This window comes from Calliopsis andreniformis, chromosome 10, assembly GCF_051401765.1.
Source record: "Calliopsis andreniformis isolate RMS-2024a chromosome 10, iyCalAndr_principal, whole genome shotgun sequence".
Classification (NCBI taxonomy): Eukaryota; Metazoa; Arthropoda; class Insecta; order Hymenoptera; family Andrenidae; genus Calliopsis; species Calliopsis andreniformis.
The window spans coordinates 21187419-21202844 of NC_135071.1; the positions used below are offsets into that span (position 1 = coordinate 21187419).

At 35.2% G+C, this 15426-nt stretch overlaps 3 protein-coding genes across 6 annotated transcripts; all 3 read right to left on the minus strand.

Moving 5' to 3' along the window:
* Positions 1–132: 132 nt before the first annotated feature.
* Positions 133–2801, minus strand: Tfiis (RNA polymerase II elongation factor). 3 transcript variants are annotated; one of them, XM_076386492.1, is made up of 4 exons: positions 2606–2801; positions 1767–1944; positions 1326–1681; positions 133–1226 (listed from the first exon to the last, which is right to left on the minus strand). In XM_076386492.1, the coding sequence occupies exons 1-4, from the start codon at positions 2672–2674 to the stop codon at positions 891–893; spliced, it is 939 nt and encodes a 312-aa protein (XP_076242607.1). In that variant the 5' UTR covers positions 2675–2801; the 3' UTR covers positions 133–890. The 3 variants fall into 3 exon arrangements, with proteins under 3 accessions (XP_076242607.1, XP_076242608.1, XP_076242609.1); XM_076386493.1 differs by lacking the exon at positions 2606–2801 and adding an exon at positions 2385–2575; XM_076386494.1 differs by lacking the exon at positions 2606–2801 and adding an exon at positions 2216–2317 and having other exon boundaries at positions 134–1226.
* Positions 2802–4991: 2190 nt separating this feature from the next.
* Positions 4992–10488, minus strand: LOC143184592 (adenylate kinase isoenzyme 5). 2 transcript variants are annotated; one of them, XM_076386933.1, is made up of 12 exons: positions 10342–10488; positions 8927–9493; positions 8111–8278; positions 7894–8004; positions 7699–7790; positions 7400–7582; positions 7144–7266; positions 6878–7037; positions 6517–6785; positions 6235–6399; positions 5867–6149; positions 4992–5667 (listed from the first exon to the last, which is right to left on the minus strand). In XM_076386933.1, exons 2-12 carry the CDS (start codon positions 8946–8948, stop codon positions 5408–5410), a joined length of 1836 nt encoding a protein of 611 aa, XP_076243048.1. In that variant the 5' UTR covers positions 8949–9493; positions 10342–10488; the 3' UTR covers positions 4992–5407. The 2 variants fall into 2 exon arrangements, with proteins under 2 accessions (XP_076243048.1, XP_076243047.1); XM_076386932.1 differs by having other exon boundaries at positions 7648–7790.
* A 2307-nt stretch (positions 10489–12795) lies between these two features.
* Positions 12796–15335, minus strand: LOC143185153 (uncharacterized). Its single transcript, XM_076387889.1, has 8 exons — positions 15173–15335; positions 14320–14483; positions 13756–13982; positions 13410–13641; positions 13322–13364; positions 13188–13267; positions 13084–13146; positions 12796–12972 (listed from the first exon to the last, which is right to left on the minus strand). Exons 1-8 carry the CDS (start codon positions 15333–15335, stop codon positions 12796–12798), a joined length of 1149 nt encoding a protein of 382 aa, XP_076244004.1.
* Between the last annotated feature and the right edge of the window lie 91 nt (positions 15336–15426).

Below are 15426 nucleotides of genomic sequence, written 5' to 3' on the forward strand. Positions count from 1 at the left end.
GAAGTCACAGTGGCGACACACTACGGTAAATAATAAAAACTGTAGGATATACACACACATAATCGGTTATGGATAGATGGTAGGCTTTCGAAACGAATTATTATTAATCCAATGAATTATAAATCGAGATAAAATGTCGTTTTATTTGCACCAAATTTTTCAACCTACTGACCACGTCAGTAATATCTTTTGCACTACCATAAAAACGAATACATGATTTTATTTGAAATAATTTATTCGATATAAACACATTCAGGAAGGAGATACTCCTTGAAACACAAATATTGTAAACAGTATTACAAATATTTCTTTTTTGAGGTTCTTTCCACTTTGATCCTCCAATCCACTACATTAGAAGTTTCTCAATTTCTCAAATAAAGTATTTGACAGCTCAAATAAAAACGAAATTTTAATTTTCACATCATCGCAAAGGATTGCAAAAATACTACGTTACAATTATATCCATGTATTTCAGAACTGTACTCAATTTAAAACCTTTCTTTATAGATAGGATAATGATATAAACTCGTAGAATGCAAAATAAAATGCTATCTTGGTTTTTATATTATTCACATATTAGATCAATGTAGTTAGAGGTGTTTTATTTCTCTTTAATTTATTTTATTCATAGAATTTCCCTTTGTATTTGATGTAAACTCTATAGAGTCGAAGTCTAGTTACGATTTCAGTATATACAATAAAACGAGAAATTTAAAATTTGCGATGGAGACTAAAAACGTTATCGACCGATTATTATTTTTTAAGACATTATTTTCATAATGTCTCATTATTTCTAATAGGTATTGAGTAATAGGTAGTTCTCGAACGAAATACATTCTCTTCTTCGTAAACGGATCGTAGACAAAAAAATGTGTAGAGAGCGAGAATACTTAGCAAAATTTCCATCTATTTCCACATTCGTTACAAAGCACAAATGTGGTCATAGGTTCATCAGCCGAACGTGTTTGTACTTGATTGTAAGTGCAGTTGCGTTTCTTACACTTTCCACATTTCAACAAATCAGTTTTTGTTCCCTGTACGGTGGCAAGTTGCGCATCATTGATCGCTTCCTTTTTAAATTGTTCTCTTAACTGTTTTATCTCGTCACTTGCCATTTCCTCAGCAGTCATAACAGCGAGTCGAGCGGGCGTTATAGCACCGGCAATGAAATTGGTCCGAAGATTAGGATTCTTCGCATCGCGTAAATTAGCAACTCTGCTCCGCACCTAAATAATTTAATCGATACATAAAATTAACGCTTAAAACAAACATGGTAATATAACGATCTAACCGAAATATATCTGTACATCTATACGTATACATACCCTGTTCTTATATCTGTTATCAGTATTCTTGAATTCTGCATAGATTGCTTCCTCTAATTCTTCAGCCAATTCTTCTGGAGTAGCACAACCTTCAATCGTAGTTCCATCTACTCTCAAAGCTGTTGCCAGCAGTTCCCTACATTTAAGTCTAACAGCATCTGTGGTAGTAGGAGCAGGGAAAGTTGATTGTTTCCTCTGAAAATCTTTATGTGGTTTTTCTTCCTTCATTTTAGCATCGCTTCCATCCATACTCTCCTTATCTTTCTTTTGATCTCCATCGTCTTTATTTTTTTCTGACTTGTCATCCCTCTTTTTTGAACTACTCGAAGAAGTGGACTCCTTCTCTTTGTTAGACCCTAAGTAACAGAATTCATTGATATGTAAGTTTAATTTATATATTTATTCATCTGAATTTTTAGTCAAATAAACTTATGTCTGTACCAGATAAAAATTTCTTCCAATTCTTTATAAGGGTTTTAGATAAAGATATGACTTCTTCGTCTCTGCTTGACTTTCTTAATGCGTTTACTGTCATACCTATACGTGTTTTAGTCAAAAGTTCTAGGTCAACGGGTAGTTTTTGCAATGTTTTAAGTAGATCCAATGCTTGTTCCTGACCCTGTAAATAAGAATATTTAATGTTGTAAATCAATTATCTTTTAGACATTACATTTACATTATACATTGTACAAACAACTGCTTTATTTTACTATATAATTTTTCATTATGCAACAATATAGTTTGTCATTATAAATCAGTATTGAATATTTTTATTACTGCAACTGGTATAGTTAATATTAGTCAACCATTCTATACGTAACAGTTTATCTCACTGACAAGGAACTTTCTTCAAACAATATAGGTATTTCTAAATGCTAAAACAACATAACTGCAATCTGGATGATAGATTTAATGATAGGTCAAATGATAGAACACTCAGGCTTTACACCATAAAATGTTATAATAAGGACACGACTTGCAACCCTTGCAAAGTTTTAAGCATTAAGATGTTAAAATTAGAATACTAGATATTTAAGTTCTGTACAATACGTGGAATACCTTGATTAACATAGATCGCCGAATGAACACATAAACATGTGCGAATAAACATTTGTGTTCGAAACGAAAATTTGTGACGGTAATAACATCGTATTACAGTATAATATCAAAAAATGCCACGACAGTTGCATTTTAGCTTGAAGAAGGGCCTCATTTTCGATGAGCTGGCTCGGTATGTGTCGAGCGGTACACAACTATCTTTATTTTACTCACTTACTCACCGTCCCGTCACCACTCGACATCTTGTTCAGTTTCTTCTGAATTCGCAGCACCTCTTCCTCAGCACTCATCGTGACAATTTCTTAGGTTTTACACAAAAAACCAATATAAAAACATACAGCACACGAAGTAAGCGAACAACAAACTCCCGAGTTTATAACCGTGACTTCCGATGCAAAGTTCGATACTGGATTGGCAACTCGCAGCGCGTTAAGGTTGTAGTTAACGCGCGTATCATTATTTCGCATACTTACCACTAGGAGGCTACGGCTACAAAAGAATTCTCGTAACACTTTTCCTTTTATAAATGTTCCTATATTTTAGCCATCCAGTCATATTTTGCTTATTTTGCTTATTTTACTGTTAGACTGAATCGATAATGTTGCTTCTGACACAGATGTAAACAGTATTTGTAGTTTCAATTCTAAATTATCGTAATTAACTAAAATTTTCATTTCTGTAGGCCTTTATTAGCAATAACCAGCTTCCACGCCCCACGTGGTGCTAAATTTCTTATTTTAATTTTGCAGAAATATTTCAAGTTAATTATTTTAATTTATTTCATTTATAACTTTATCGATACATTTCTTATCTGATCAACAATGGAACTAATAAAATTATTATTTTATAGTATGTTATAGGGTATATCTCTATATAAGAAAACTGTAACGCCAATTTTGTATTTATATACTTTTCCCGCCATTATTGGATAGTGCAATATCTGGTTATCTTTTTGCGTTTAAATTGCGCGCTCAGTACTCTGAACGAAATGATGACCGACTGTAAATCTCATCGCACAGAGGTAAGTTTCTCATTATTTTCGTTCGTATTATTACGAAATTTGATGTCCTTTTGTGTATTCTAGAAATATATAGATTATTTTTGTTATTATGCAATAAAATTGTACGGTTTCTTTCTTTTCGATAAGTCTTTGAAAAGGCTACATACATTTTAAGAATTCATAGATACTTAACCGTAGTCGCATGATTACTTCTGCGCATGTACGTAGTTACGCGATTGCTTTTGCGCATGCCTGTACTCACATGATAGCTATTGCGCATGTACGTAGCGACATCACTGTTACTGCGCATGCATATTCGCGCTTCTAACAGTGTCTTCCCGCCTGTTCGGTTGTCGTGATCGTTTATCGGTTCGTGTTTAATATTCTGTCGAACAAACATTTAATTCTTCGTCATTTAATTCAGTTTTGAGTATCCTGGCCTCGGTATTTCCGTTTCTTGTGTTTCTGTTTAAAAACCCTCTTTATTACACGATAAAAAATGTTCCAAAGTAAGGAAGCACTGCTAGGTAGATGCGACCGTAGTATTTTTACTTGTGAATTTCTCGACGATGCATTATTGTCGTGTATCAAAGTGTGTATTTATATGCATCAAAGTTACTTGTCATCGCTAATATGTTAATATTTTACTTCTTCATTAATTAGAAGAAGTACTCAACGTATCGGAACTACTTGGTGCTGAATGCGGATTCGAATGGTATCAGAGTTCGAGCGTAGAAACGTGAAGAATAATGTAACTATTATTGTATTCGATCGTACATTTTAAATTGAATTTAAAATTGAAAATATAGAATTTGAAAATAGACTGTAGTAGACCGATCACTAATATTTTTTATTTATTTTATTTCAGGCCCAGCAGACGCCACCTGAGTAATTCGTCGAGTTGCCCTCATCCCGTGAGTGTAAGGTAACACTCCTTATTGCTTTTTATTTGATTAGTAGAGTAGCTATATTAACCGTGTTTCTTTGAATAAATATCATAGCTTTGTTAGATATTTATTAACTTTTACGGGGGATTATCATAAATTAGAAGTTGATATTAAGTAATCGTTTTTATTGTTGTAGATTAAAAATTAAGATAATCGTAATTATAAATGGTCCCTTAATTAAGTTTCTAGACATTTTTGTTTGTTTGAAATGCAGATTGTTACCTACATTGTAGTTTGTAAATATCTAACTAAATGATAATCATGATGTAGTTATTTCTGAAGATAAGATTCTGTCAAAAAATAGTTTTTTTATGTAGTTTCACTCGTTTGCAACAAAACTGACATAAATAAAAAAGTTTTATGTTCGTATCGTACTATTTACATTTTATCAAGAACAAATTTCAACAATAAGATACACATCACATGAATTTTGTCTTATGAATTTCATCAATTTTATTACAAACGAGAAATATGGTTTACTGCTAAATCAAATAACAATATGTATTTTTAATTGTTATTATCAGATATAATTTCTTTCTATTCATAATCTATTTCATGCAATATCTAGAAAGAAATAATACATATCTATTTTTTTCCAAACACATTTACAGTGATGGTGAAAAGCAAATTGAGTATCGATTTAAATCGATTTAAATCGATTTAAATCGATATTCAAGATAGAAGTATCGCTACTTTCTTTTTTTATTGACGATTACGACCATTTTTTTGTCTTTTAACCAACACTGTAAATTGTGTAACTAGTCTCGAGATTTCGATAATTGAACGTGTGACTGGACGTTTGAATGTTATAGCTCTTATCGTTAGAACTCGATTAGGTAGTACTTATTCTATTCCTACTCATCTAATTTTGTGTTTGGCTTTCCTTAGGTCCTCCATTTACCTATATACTATTATAAGTCGTAGTCATGTTAAGGCACAATGCGAATGTTTCGTTAAATGGAACCATAAACGTTTTCTTCTAAATATCTGTAGACTATTAACGTGACGAATATTATAAAAAAAGATAAAAGGATTATATTAAAAAATAGTAGCAACGCCTTAATTCGAATAATCGTTTACATATGCAAATTTTGCTGATAACCCTCGACTTCATTGTACATCTTTCTGACTGTGTCCTTCGTGTTGTTCGGTAAATAATTTTGTACCGCTGGTGCAACCTTGTTGTTAGTTGACACAATTCCATTCGCTAGATGAGCCACGCCGTTTTGCAGCATATGTGCGGCACCGTTTGCAATTCCGTTTTGCAGACGGCCGGTACCGTTTTTTTGAACTTGTTTCGCCGTGTTTTTCAGCCCATTGGCGATCAATGCTGCCCCTAAATCATAGTAATCGCAATCGATTAAATCTCTGCCAATGATAGAGATAGAGTTTTGAAGATTTGAATGTTTGAATGTTTGAATGTTTGAATGTTTGAATGTTTGAATGTTTGAATGTTTGAATGTTTGAATGTTTGAATGTTTCAACATCTATGTTCTAAAGAGAAAATATTACGTATATAGATACATTCTTTTCACCTGATAAACTGAGTCCATTTAAATTTTCCGTAGCCTTTATCGCTTTTTCGATATTCGATTTCCCATCCACTATTTGTTTCGATATACCGTTTGGCATCACTGCATCATCTCTGTTATTGGAATTGACCGGATTCGCGTTAACATTATTCTTGTGTTGTTGTAGTGTTGGCGATTGAGGACCGCGAGAATTCTCCTCCTCTTTGCGTCGCGTTTTTGTCATTAATTGATAAAGTGCGGCTGCAAACTCTTGCTGCACACTTGGTACATCCGTGTCACCATCAATCTGTATCCAGTAATACTCGAATTAAGTTTCTTATCGTCAATATAACTATGAGTTTATAGCGAGAAATTATGATAGATCTACTCACAATTGTTAAACGATTTTCGTTATCCAATGTTTTCAACATCGGTAACGTTACTTCGCGAAAGAGATCCAGTCTTTTCCTAAATGCTGAAACACTATCGTCTAGCCTCCCCCTGCCAAGTTGTAATTTAGAGCAGTCTAATAGGACTAGGGGTGGTTGTTGACCGAACTGAAATTAAAACAAGGTTTCACATATTTACTTAGAAATAAGAAAACGGGTGGGTTTCTATCTAACCAGGATAATAATACCTAATATCGCAAAGATACTTTTTTCATCTTACATTACCTTGTTCTCAAATTCTTGAACTTGAGAGAAATCTCTTGGATAACCGTCTATTATTATGCCATCCGTATCACGATTCAAAATGATCTGTTGCTCCACTACTTGCATCACGATATCTTGTGGCACCAATTCTCCAGAAACGATGGCGTCTTTGACTATCGTGTTCAGCGGCGCCATTGTTCTAAGAAGTACACCTATACTTACGTGAACCCACCCAGGCATATTGCGAACAGCTTGAGTGCATAAATTTTCTTTGTTGCTTCCTGGGCCACCTGATGCAACCAAAATGATATGTAACTATAGATATTAGGATGTGATCGATTTGACGTGAATCATATGATCAGATTGTCTTCTCAAATCTCACCTATCACCCAAATAAATGAAGGTAATCCTTTCCTAGGTTTATCTGCAGTTTTTGAAGGTTCGATGTTCATCGTAACGGCCAATTGCGGCGTCTCTACTGTTTCCTCCTTTTTGTACACTGGAGATTTCATAATAGACTCTTTTCTCCTTTCGACTTCTACCTATAATTTTATCGCATCAAAAAATCGATCCAATTATAGTTCAACACTAACTTCAACACTGTAATAATTAACAAACACATGTCATTCTTTGAAGAATATAACATACTTCTGCTTCTAAAGATTGCGAAGCATTTTTCTCCCGCACTTCACCGTTCGAAAGACCAAGAATCTTAAAAACTGCTTCACGAAAATCGATGTAAACCTCGTTTGGATTTCTTTCTCCGTTTACCTATGATTAATAAGAACGTTATAAGCATAATTACGTTACTATTTAATGATTTTACTAGTTGAAACGTATATTAAAATTAATATAAAAAGTAAAAAAGTTGAATTCTTGGCAACAATTGAAAGTATTTCATTACTTCTAGTAACATTCCACTTTGATCAAAGTATTCTGCAACGGGCATGACGTTCCTGTAAAAATTGTATAGCTCCATTCTCGCTAGCTCGATAACCACTTGTCCTAGTTGCGCGCCAAAGTCAATTTGCCTTTCAAGGATCTCCTGCCTCCAGGAGACAAGGATTACACCGTTTACAATTTTTATCTAAAAATATATCGGGGTTCCGAGTCAGGAAAAGGAATTTATTGGAAAAGTACAGAATAACTTACTTTCTCAGCGTATTCGACTACGTCCCGCATATTACGGGGATATCCACTCACGAGAAAGACTTTGGATCCTGGAGACATTTTGATTTCGAGCATGAGTACCTCCGCAACAGTTTTACTACTAAGCTTTCCAAAATCTTGCATGTCTATCAAAGAATAACACAGATTCTTATATTTTGAAGAATGTACATGTGTCTACAATAGGTACATAGATACATATGTATGTATGAAATCGTATAGAAAACATACCATTTCCTAATGCATATTGTTGAAGGAGATCCATCATGTTGATATGCGTTATGCCCTTTTTTTCTTGCATTAGATTGTCGCAATGTGTCACCTTTCCACTGCCAGGGCCACCTATAAAAAACACGAATCTCGTTCAAATTTGATGTAGCGATTAACTTATACTACATTCCTCAACATTAGAAACACTTTTTAAAGTTTGTTATTGTACGACACGCACCGAGTACAAATATAACAGGCACTTTTGGTACTTCGAATTTAACTGAACCAATATTCTGTTGTGGAAAGGACCCATTCGGAGGTGTTGCCAAAAGGCCAGCCTCTCCTCTCCATTTCCCTGCGCTTCGAGCATCAGCCTCCTCGAACACCTGCGATCCATTTTGCTGATCTGCCGATACATTTTTAGACAGATCATTATTATATCGTTAATTATTTGAAACCGTATCGGTAAGAATCACCCAGGCTAGACATATTTGTCAAAATGTTTCTCAACTTGACAAGCTTCACTGGTAAATAGCTTTAATACTTCTATTTAAGAAATGTATATTGAAAGAATTGAACGCAACAGCAGTGGAGATATCGATATTATCGCATCATATCATCGGGTTAGGCTCGACTGAGCTGTGCATAGCGATGCTATGTTTAACTAAAATGATATAAGTGACCTTGAAATGACCTTGACGTCTTCATCCATCAAACTTTTACGTGTGGCCGACAGTAGAGTAAATTTTGAACTCTTATATTACCTCCTATTGGGTAAATAAATGTAACTTTTAAGTGATCGGCCACCAGGGATTCAGAGTCCCGAGGGAGCAGCTAGGATTTCACACATATTTAGGATAAATATGCAGGAAGTAACTAATTTAGTTTCGATCGCTAGTTAAATTCTTAGTTTGAACCACTTGTCCGAGCAATAGGATTATCTTTCCCTTTAAGATCTTGTCATTTTTATTTATCAGCTGTCAATACTTCATATATTCATAATAGGAAACGAAGTGTTGCGGTAATTCGTTTCAACGTGCACCTACTTACTTACCAGTGTCCAGGCAGATGCCCATAGTAGGTCGTTTAAAGGATGGTGAGATTCTCTCACTGCCATTTACTCACATGCTTCCAACTAATCAGTTCACTCTCTTTCTAACACGTTCTTTTCACAGTCTTCGAAGAACCACAACGAGTTCACTAACGTCTCACATTAGATCCCTCTCTGTTCACGATCTGTCTTTCGATATTCAATTTTCCGACTAAACTGATCAGGCGCGTTGGCACTCTCTTGTACTGTTTCTAGCTAACGTGATCGTAATCTTTCGAAGCACATCGAACGATTTATTTCAAAAGAAGAAGCGATCAACCGCGCGATTTGATTTGACGGCCTACAAGGTAACGTCTGAAAACAGGCGGAACTACGACACGTAACGAGTTCAATCGACGCAGTTTCTTCACCAGAATCTTCAGGTTGAATAATAATAACAACGTAGTCCACATGTAGTAGTCTATAGGTTGTACAAAGTGTCAGATGCAGGATGCATATCTTTCGATTCGTATCGAAGTACAGGTTTAAGTTTCAATTGCTGTAGCGCTGCTTATTAGACGGTCGAAGAATCTGCAACACAAATTACAAACAATCATTTTTTAACTTTTGTGGGATAACTCTACATATCGAAATAAGACGAAATCTTGCTTGAGACTTCGTTGTTCGAGTTTAAGAGAAGTGTAGCTAAAATGTAGTTAATTGTAAGACGTACGTCTGCCGCGTACTTGGCCTATTCTACTTGCTACCCTGCGTTATCCAAGTCATGCTCCACTGTCAATAATGGCAGTGCCACAGCCAGCTAGGAAATTCCACTTACTCATATTTTTCAGTCGAATTGATGACAGGTCTGTGCAGCAAGCGCGACACGATTTGGCTAACACTCGTTGCCAGTAGTATAAGACCCTTACGTCAGACACATTTTCACGTATCTTAGGCATTCTTCAACGATTAATTAACTCGGAAACCCAGTCTCAAACGCACTTTCGTCTCTTGTGATTTTCATCTTTTTAACCATGCAGAATTATCTTTTCAAATTTCTGACACTTCTACGTAATACCTTCCACTCTTCAACGAATCGATGAATCGCATTAGTAGAAGCGCTTTTAAAATACTCGAAGAAAGTAAACACAGAAAAGCAAGGTAGCAACTAAGAAAGTTAACAAGAAGAAAACTAATATCAAGCAACGCATTGTATAGAAGAAAAATCGATCGAGTTATTTTCCAGAAAGAGCGGTATACACTCCACGAGTAAAATCAGCTTCTCAGAGTCAGAGAGAGAAACATAAACATGAAGATCAGAAAGAATTGTTACGAAGGCACTTATACAGAGTCTTTAATCGGCTATCCCCTTGGGGGAGATCGAAAGCGTCAGCTTGAAATTGATCATTGCACACGGATTATGACTCATTTGAACTTACATAATAAAAATCCTTGGAAAATTCGTATCTCCTTTTAAGCTGGTTCGTAAGTCTTGTGGTTTAGTCGCAAGGTAATAGATTAGAAGGATGGTGAATTAAGGTGTTCGTTGATCGCGTGTCGCGGAAAGTACGCGGCTGATGCGTGAAACTTCCGGATCAGAACTCTCACAGGCAAGTTTCATCGCCGCGACGTGATAATGCTGTAATGGATTGATAGAAATGGCTAGAGGTCGTGGCAAGAGTCAATCGTCACCATAGAAACGGCCATGCGCAGCTAATACTTTCCTCGACCGTGCCCCATACGTGTGTTTTGCATATATTCGAGTTAATGAGCACCTTTCTGCCCTGGCCGTATCGTATGCAGGTGTGCGTACGTAACCCGTAGGTTCAATGTCAAGTTTCTCCGACCGAGACGGTTCTCGAACGAAGGGGTGGCGAACGTGAATTGACTTTTCGCGCACGGTGAACTTTTCCCGATCGCGGATCGAAACACCTGAGATCGATCCTACGGGTGAGCAGCAGCAGCAGCAGCAGCAGCAGTTGCGTCAATTTCGTCAGTTTCGTCAATTTTAGCTAATTCAAATTTTCATTCCGTTTCTGTTGCGGACAGGCTGAACGAGGAGGTATAGCTAACAATAGAAAGAGTAGGTATCGCTATACTTGAACAAAATATTCGCCCGAAATATAATAGAAGTTCAGAAACATTCAGATGATTATTATTACTCGAAAGATGCACTATTTCCTCCTGAAGTTTTCATACCTATAGACTATTTTTTTCATTATAGTCTCACGGTTTATATAGAGTTGTTTCGGGTTAGTTTCTACCTATACCTTTTACTTTATTAAAATGTATGTTTTTTTTGCTGTGAATCATCGCGAGACAGGTCGGATGTGAATAATTGATGTATACTTATAAGATATTACAGATAACAATTTAACAAATCAATTCGAGTACCGCGTCGTTGATATATCCAATGATATATTGTCCAATGCTATCATTGTAACTAACAAATGTTTCAATTTTTAATGGGCCATTTAATTTTGTTTATTATACAACCGATTGCACCATACATCATGTATTTCGACGATAAACGCAAACAATCACGAGTACTTTGAGAAGCTAACATCATTCATTATTAAATATCGTAAGTAAGTGTTTCAAATTTCCTACAATATATACAATATACATTGACATTCATCTTATATATATACATATATGGAACGCAATATGTGTAATAATTATTCCATATTATACTTCCGTAGAATATACGATGTCTGATTATGTGTAAGGTAATACTACTGCAGCCGTACACGTCATGGTTGCCGTTCATTCATTTGTACGATATAGCTATCTATGCATGTATATAGATATGGATCTATAGTTTACGTAGACAGTTCTTCGAAAGAATGCATGCATGCACGTAATATCTACACACATTATCTATCAATCGAAAATGATAAGTCTGTTGCTTTATGTTGCCACTATCTCCTAACATTCGCTCACTTTAAATTAAGGAAGTCTAACATACAGTAGATTTATCAGTCCTTTTATTTCATATACGTATAGTGCAGAATTGTATTACTCAAAATTTCTTAATATTTGAAAAAACTTTGACATTTTGGTCATATGCTTAAGATCATATTGTTTACTATTTTTGAACATTTCGTGTATCCATATTTAGACTTACGAAGGTGAAAAACGATATAGGAAACGATAAATAGAGTTCGTACTTGCATCGTACCAACAATTTCCAAGTGAAATCCACGTAGTTATTCGTAACAAGAACTACTATACAAAAATTACTAGGTTTTTGTTGCGATCCATAAGTTTAAATATTTGAAGAACTTCTTAAACGAACTTCTAAGGCATAATCTATGACATGGAGTCAGAATTAACTATCAAGTTTACGGTCGTAATAATCGTACTCTCTCTCCCTTTGACGAACGATTACGATGAAAGCGTTCGTCGTATAATCTAGTAAACGTCGGCACCATCGACATCGATTAAATTATTTAAAACTATATCCATCATACAGCTGCTTTAGGTCTCATATGTCTATGCATAATTCTTACAAGGTAAACCAGTTAGGTATCCACGCCCTTTTCCCAATGACATGCATGCGCCTTTGTCAAAGAATTATTCCGAAAACGATTCAGCTAAATCCAATTTAACTTCTGTCTTACTGATTGTCAGTGAACAATAATTGGTAAACGATCATTTTCACAATTTAATCTTTTTTTATAGAAACAATTTACCTAATCTACGCTTCATTGTTTATTATCTTAATTGAAATCCTTTAACATTTTCCTCAACCTTAATATTCGATCTCGCAAAAGACTGACATTTGCATGAATGATTTAAGAATTCCATAGAAAATATTTATATTTTGCCTTTATATTGCAGCAAGCTAGAATATTCATATCGTCCTTCTATTCGTCTGTAATTCATATAAATTAGATTGGCAATGATGTAATATGTATCAGAGCAGCAGTAAATATTTCAAACGGTTCAAACTTTGTCAAATATTTTACGTCGAACCAAATGTTAACAATGCGATCAATTTTATTGTATGCAAACATAAATTTATTAATTTGATTAGTACCGATTATAAATATAAAGAAGAACTTACACTTTGTGAATTATCACAATATATATAAATATTCATGATTTCAATGTTACAATGAAATCGTATGAATAGACATTCTTTAATCGTTTAGCTGCGAGATGTTTTGATATAAAACTTTTGCTTCTAAATCTGTAGTATTAATGTTACGTTTATAATTAAATACAAAATGTTTCATGATCTGATATCGTAAATTATTAAGTTTAAGTAAGTAGGTAATACTTTAAATGAACATTGAAATTTCGAGAACTTTTTACTATATATATTTGTTGTTTGTAAGTACGTATTTGTAGGTATTAAAGCTAGGTATTACGTTTTACCCTGATCAGGTACTTAAAGCCTTAAGTGTCTGTTACCATTGTTTATAATATTAACACAGTATAGTATAAAGTCAAAGATCTCTTTCGTTTCGAAATGAATTTCGACTACTGTTGTTTACACAACCGTTGTTTGTTGTAAAGGATAAAGGTACTCGTCGTCATTTTTGAAATATGAAAATAACCAAGTTATAAATCGATTGCCGTGTCCGGCATTGTTATTATTACTGTCTTGACCAGTGTGCCAGAAGATTTTAACTTGAGGTTCTGAACGCGACGATCCCATAGATTTATGTTTCACCATTAATTTCACATCTTGATTTCTTATACACCATTCTTGCCACGATTTCAAATGGAATCTGGAAATATGAACGTAGAAATGAATTTCTATCGGCTATACTTATCAGTTTAATTCAAAGTTAAAAGCGGCGCTGATTTTACACCATACGAGAAAAGCTACAAATCGTAGGTACCTGATTGTGACAATTAACCATAAACAGTAGGCGGCAACCAGCATGCAGCAAAGAATAACTAGACCTGTGCCTTCCCAAAAGCCAAGTCTAATGTAACCAAATGCACCGACCCCGCAGAAATATGTTGCCGCGATGCAAAGCGGAGTTAGTACCATCAAACATATTATGTCGCTTGCTATACCTTGTGCTCCGTGTATACTGTTAGCTGTCCACCATTGGCAAAAGGACTATAATAATTTAGAGAAGAATGAGTACCTTCTAAAGCAGCGATGCTCAAGTAACTCCGAGGTGAGCGCGAGTGGCCGAAAATGCCCGGAATCGTTCGCAAGTGGTTTCAAGACCGATTTCACCAGCCCAAACCTGGGCATTATCGGACATTGCTGCCCGCCTCCTGAGCATCACTCTTCTTCTAAATAGTATTATAGAACAGATCTATAAACGATCAATTATAATAGTTACGCTCCATTTAATATATCGATGGATTCTGTGACACTTTTGTTTAACAAGAAGCTGTCGAATCGTTTCGTATAATAGATACTACAAAAGGGATACGTAGCTCTTCACCTGCGATAACGGTTTCTTCATCTTCTGTATCACAAATCTATGTTTACAAATCTCACAGCGATCTGTGTTCGACGTGGTTAACCATTTTTCCAAACAACTCGTATGTATCAGACCCAATGTGCCAGAGCATTCGCAGGGATCTATTAATTCCTCTTTATTTTCATCTATTAAATAATCTTTTATTATTCTTTGCATCGACACGATCGAATTTAATCATTTAAATTCAACATTTTTTTCGATTATTTATTACGAGCAGTATTGTACGAAGTACGTTACCGCTTTCAAACACTTTCATTGATCACGGAGCTGAATCACTACATGTACGGAGATCAACCATGTTTGGAAATACCCTTCGGTAATATTGCGTACGGCCTCTATTACTTTCAATACCTACGTATTATTGGCTACTAATTTTATTTTCTTCAAGGTGCACAGTAATAACAATAAAAACAGGCAATACTAAAAGCTATTCGCTGCCTAAACGCGTTGAATGCTATGTGGGTTCACGATGAATTTTACAATTATTTTGTGTAAAACATTACTTGATGATGAAATGTTTCGCAACATAATCAGCTAATGCACAATAGTCAGGCTCGTGACCTAAACGAAAAGTCACGCGAAAATGGCCCGGTGAGATTCAGCATGTTGAAGTAACATTCGTTATTTACTGTCAGTAAATCACGAAAATCATTAATCACTTCGATCCCGAGTTTACCAGTGACACTTTGTCATATTGTTTTTAAATCACATCCCAATTCATTTATAAATGCAGAATGATACAGAAGAGATGCATTGAAGAAAGTAAGGAAGTCGTAAAAAGAGAGATAATACGCATATGTGGTATATTATGTACCTTCATGACAAATTCGACAACAAACAGTCACGGAAGTTCGTTTGTCCGGTGTCATGTTGCGTTGATACAAAGACGAAGAGAAACAGATTTTTGGAGTGTCGTTTGTCCCAGCTGCGGTGTTCCTCGACACCGCCGTCGTTGCACTAATCTCTTGAAATTCCATGAAACAATGAAACCCGTTATCGACCTATTATCGAGAAATTATCGTCAGTTATTCGTTTGTCGCCGGATGTCGTGGTCACACTGCTCCGACG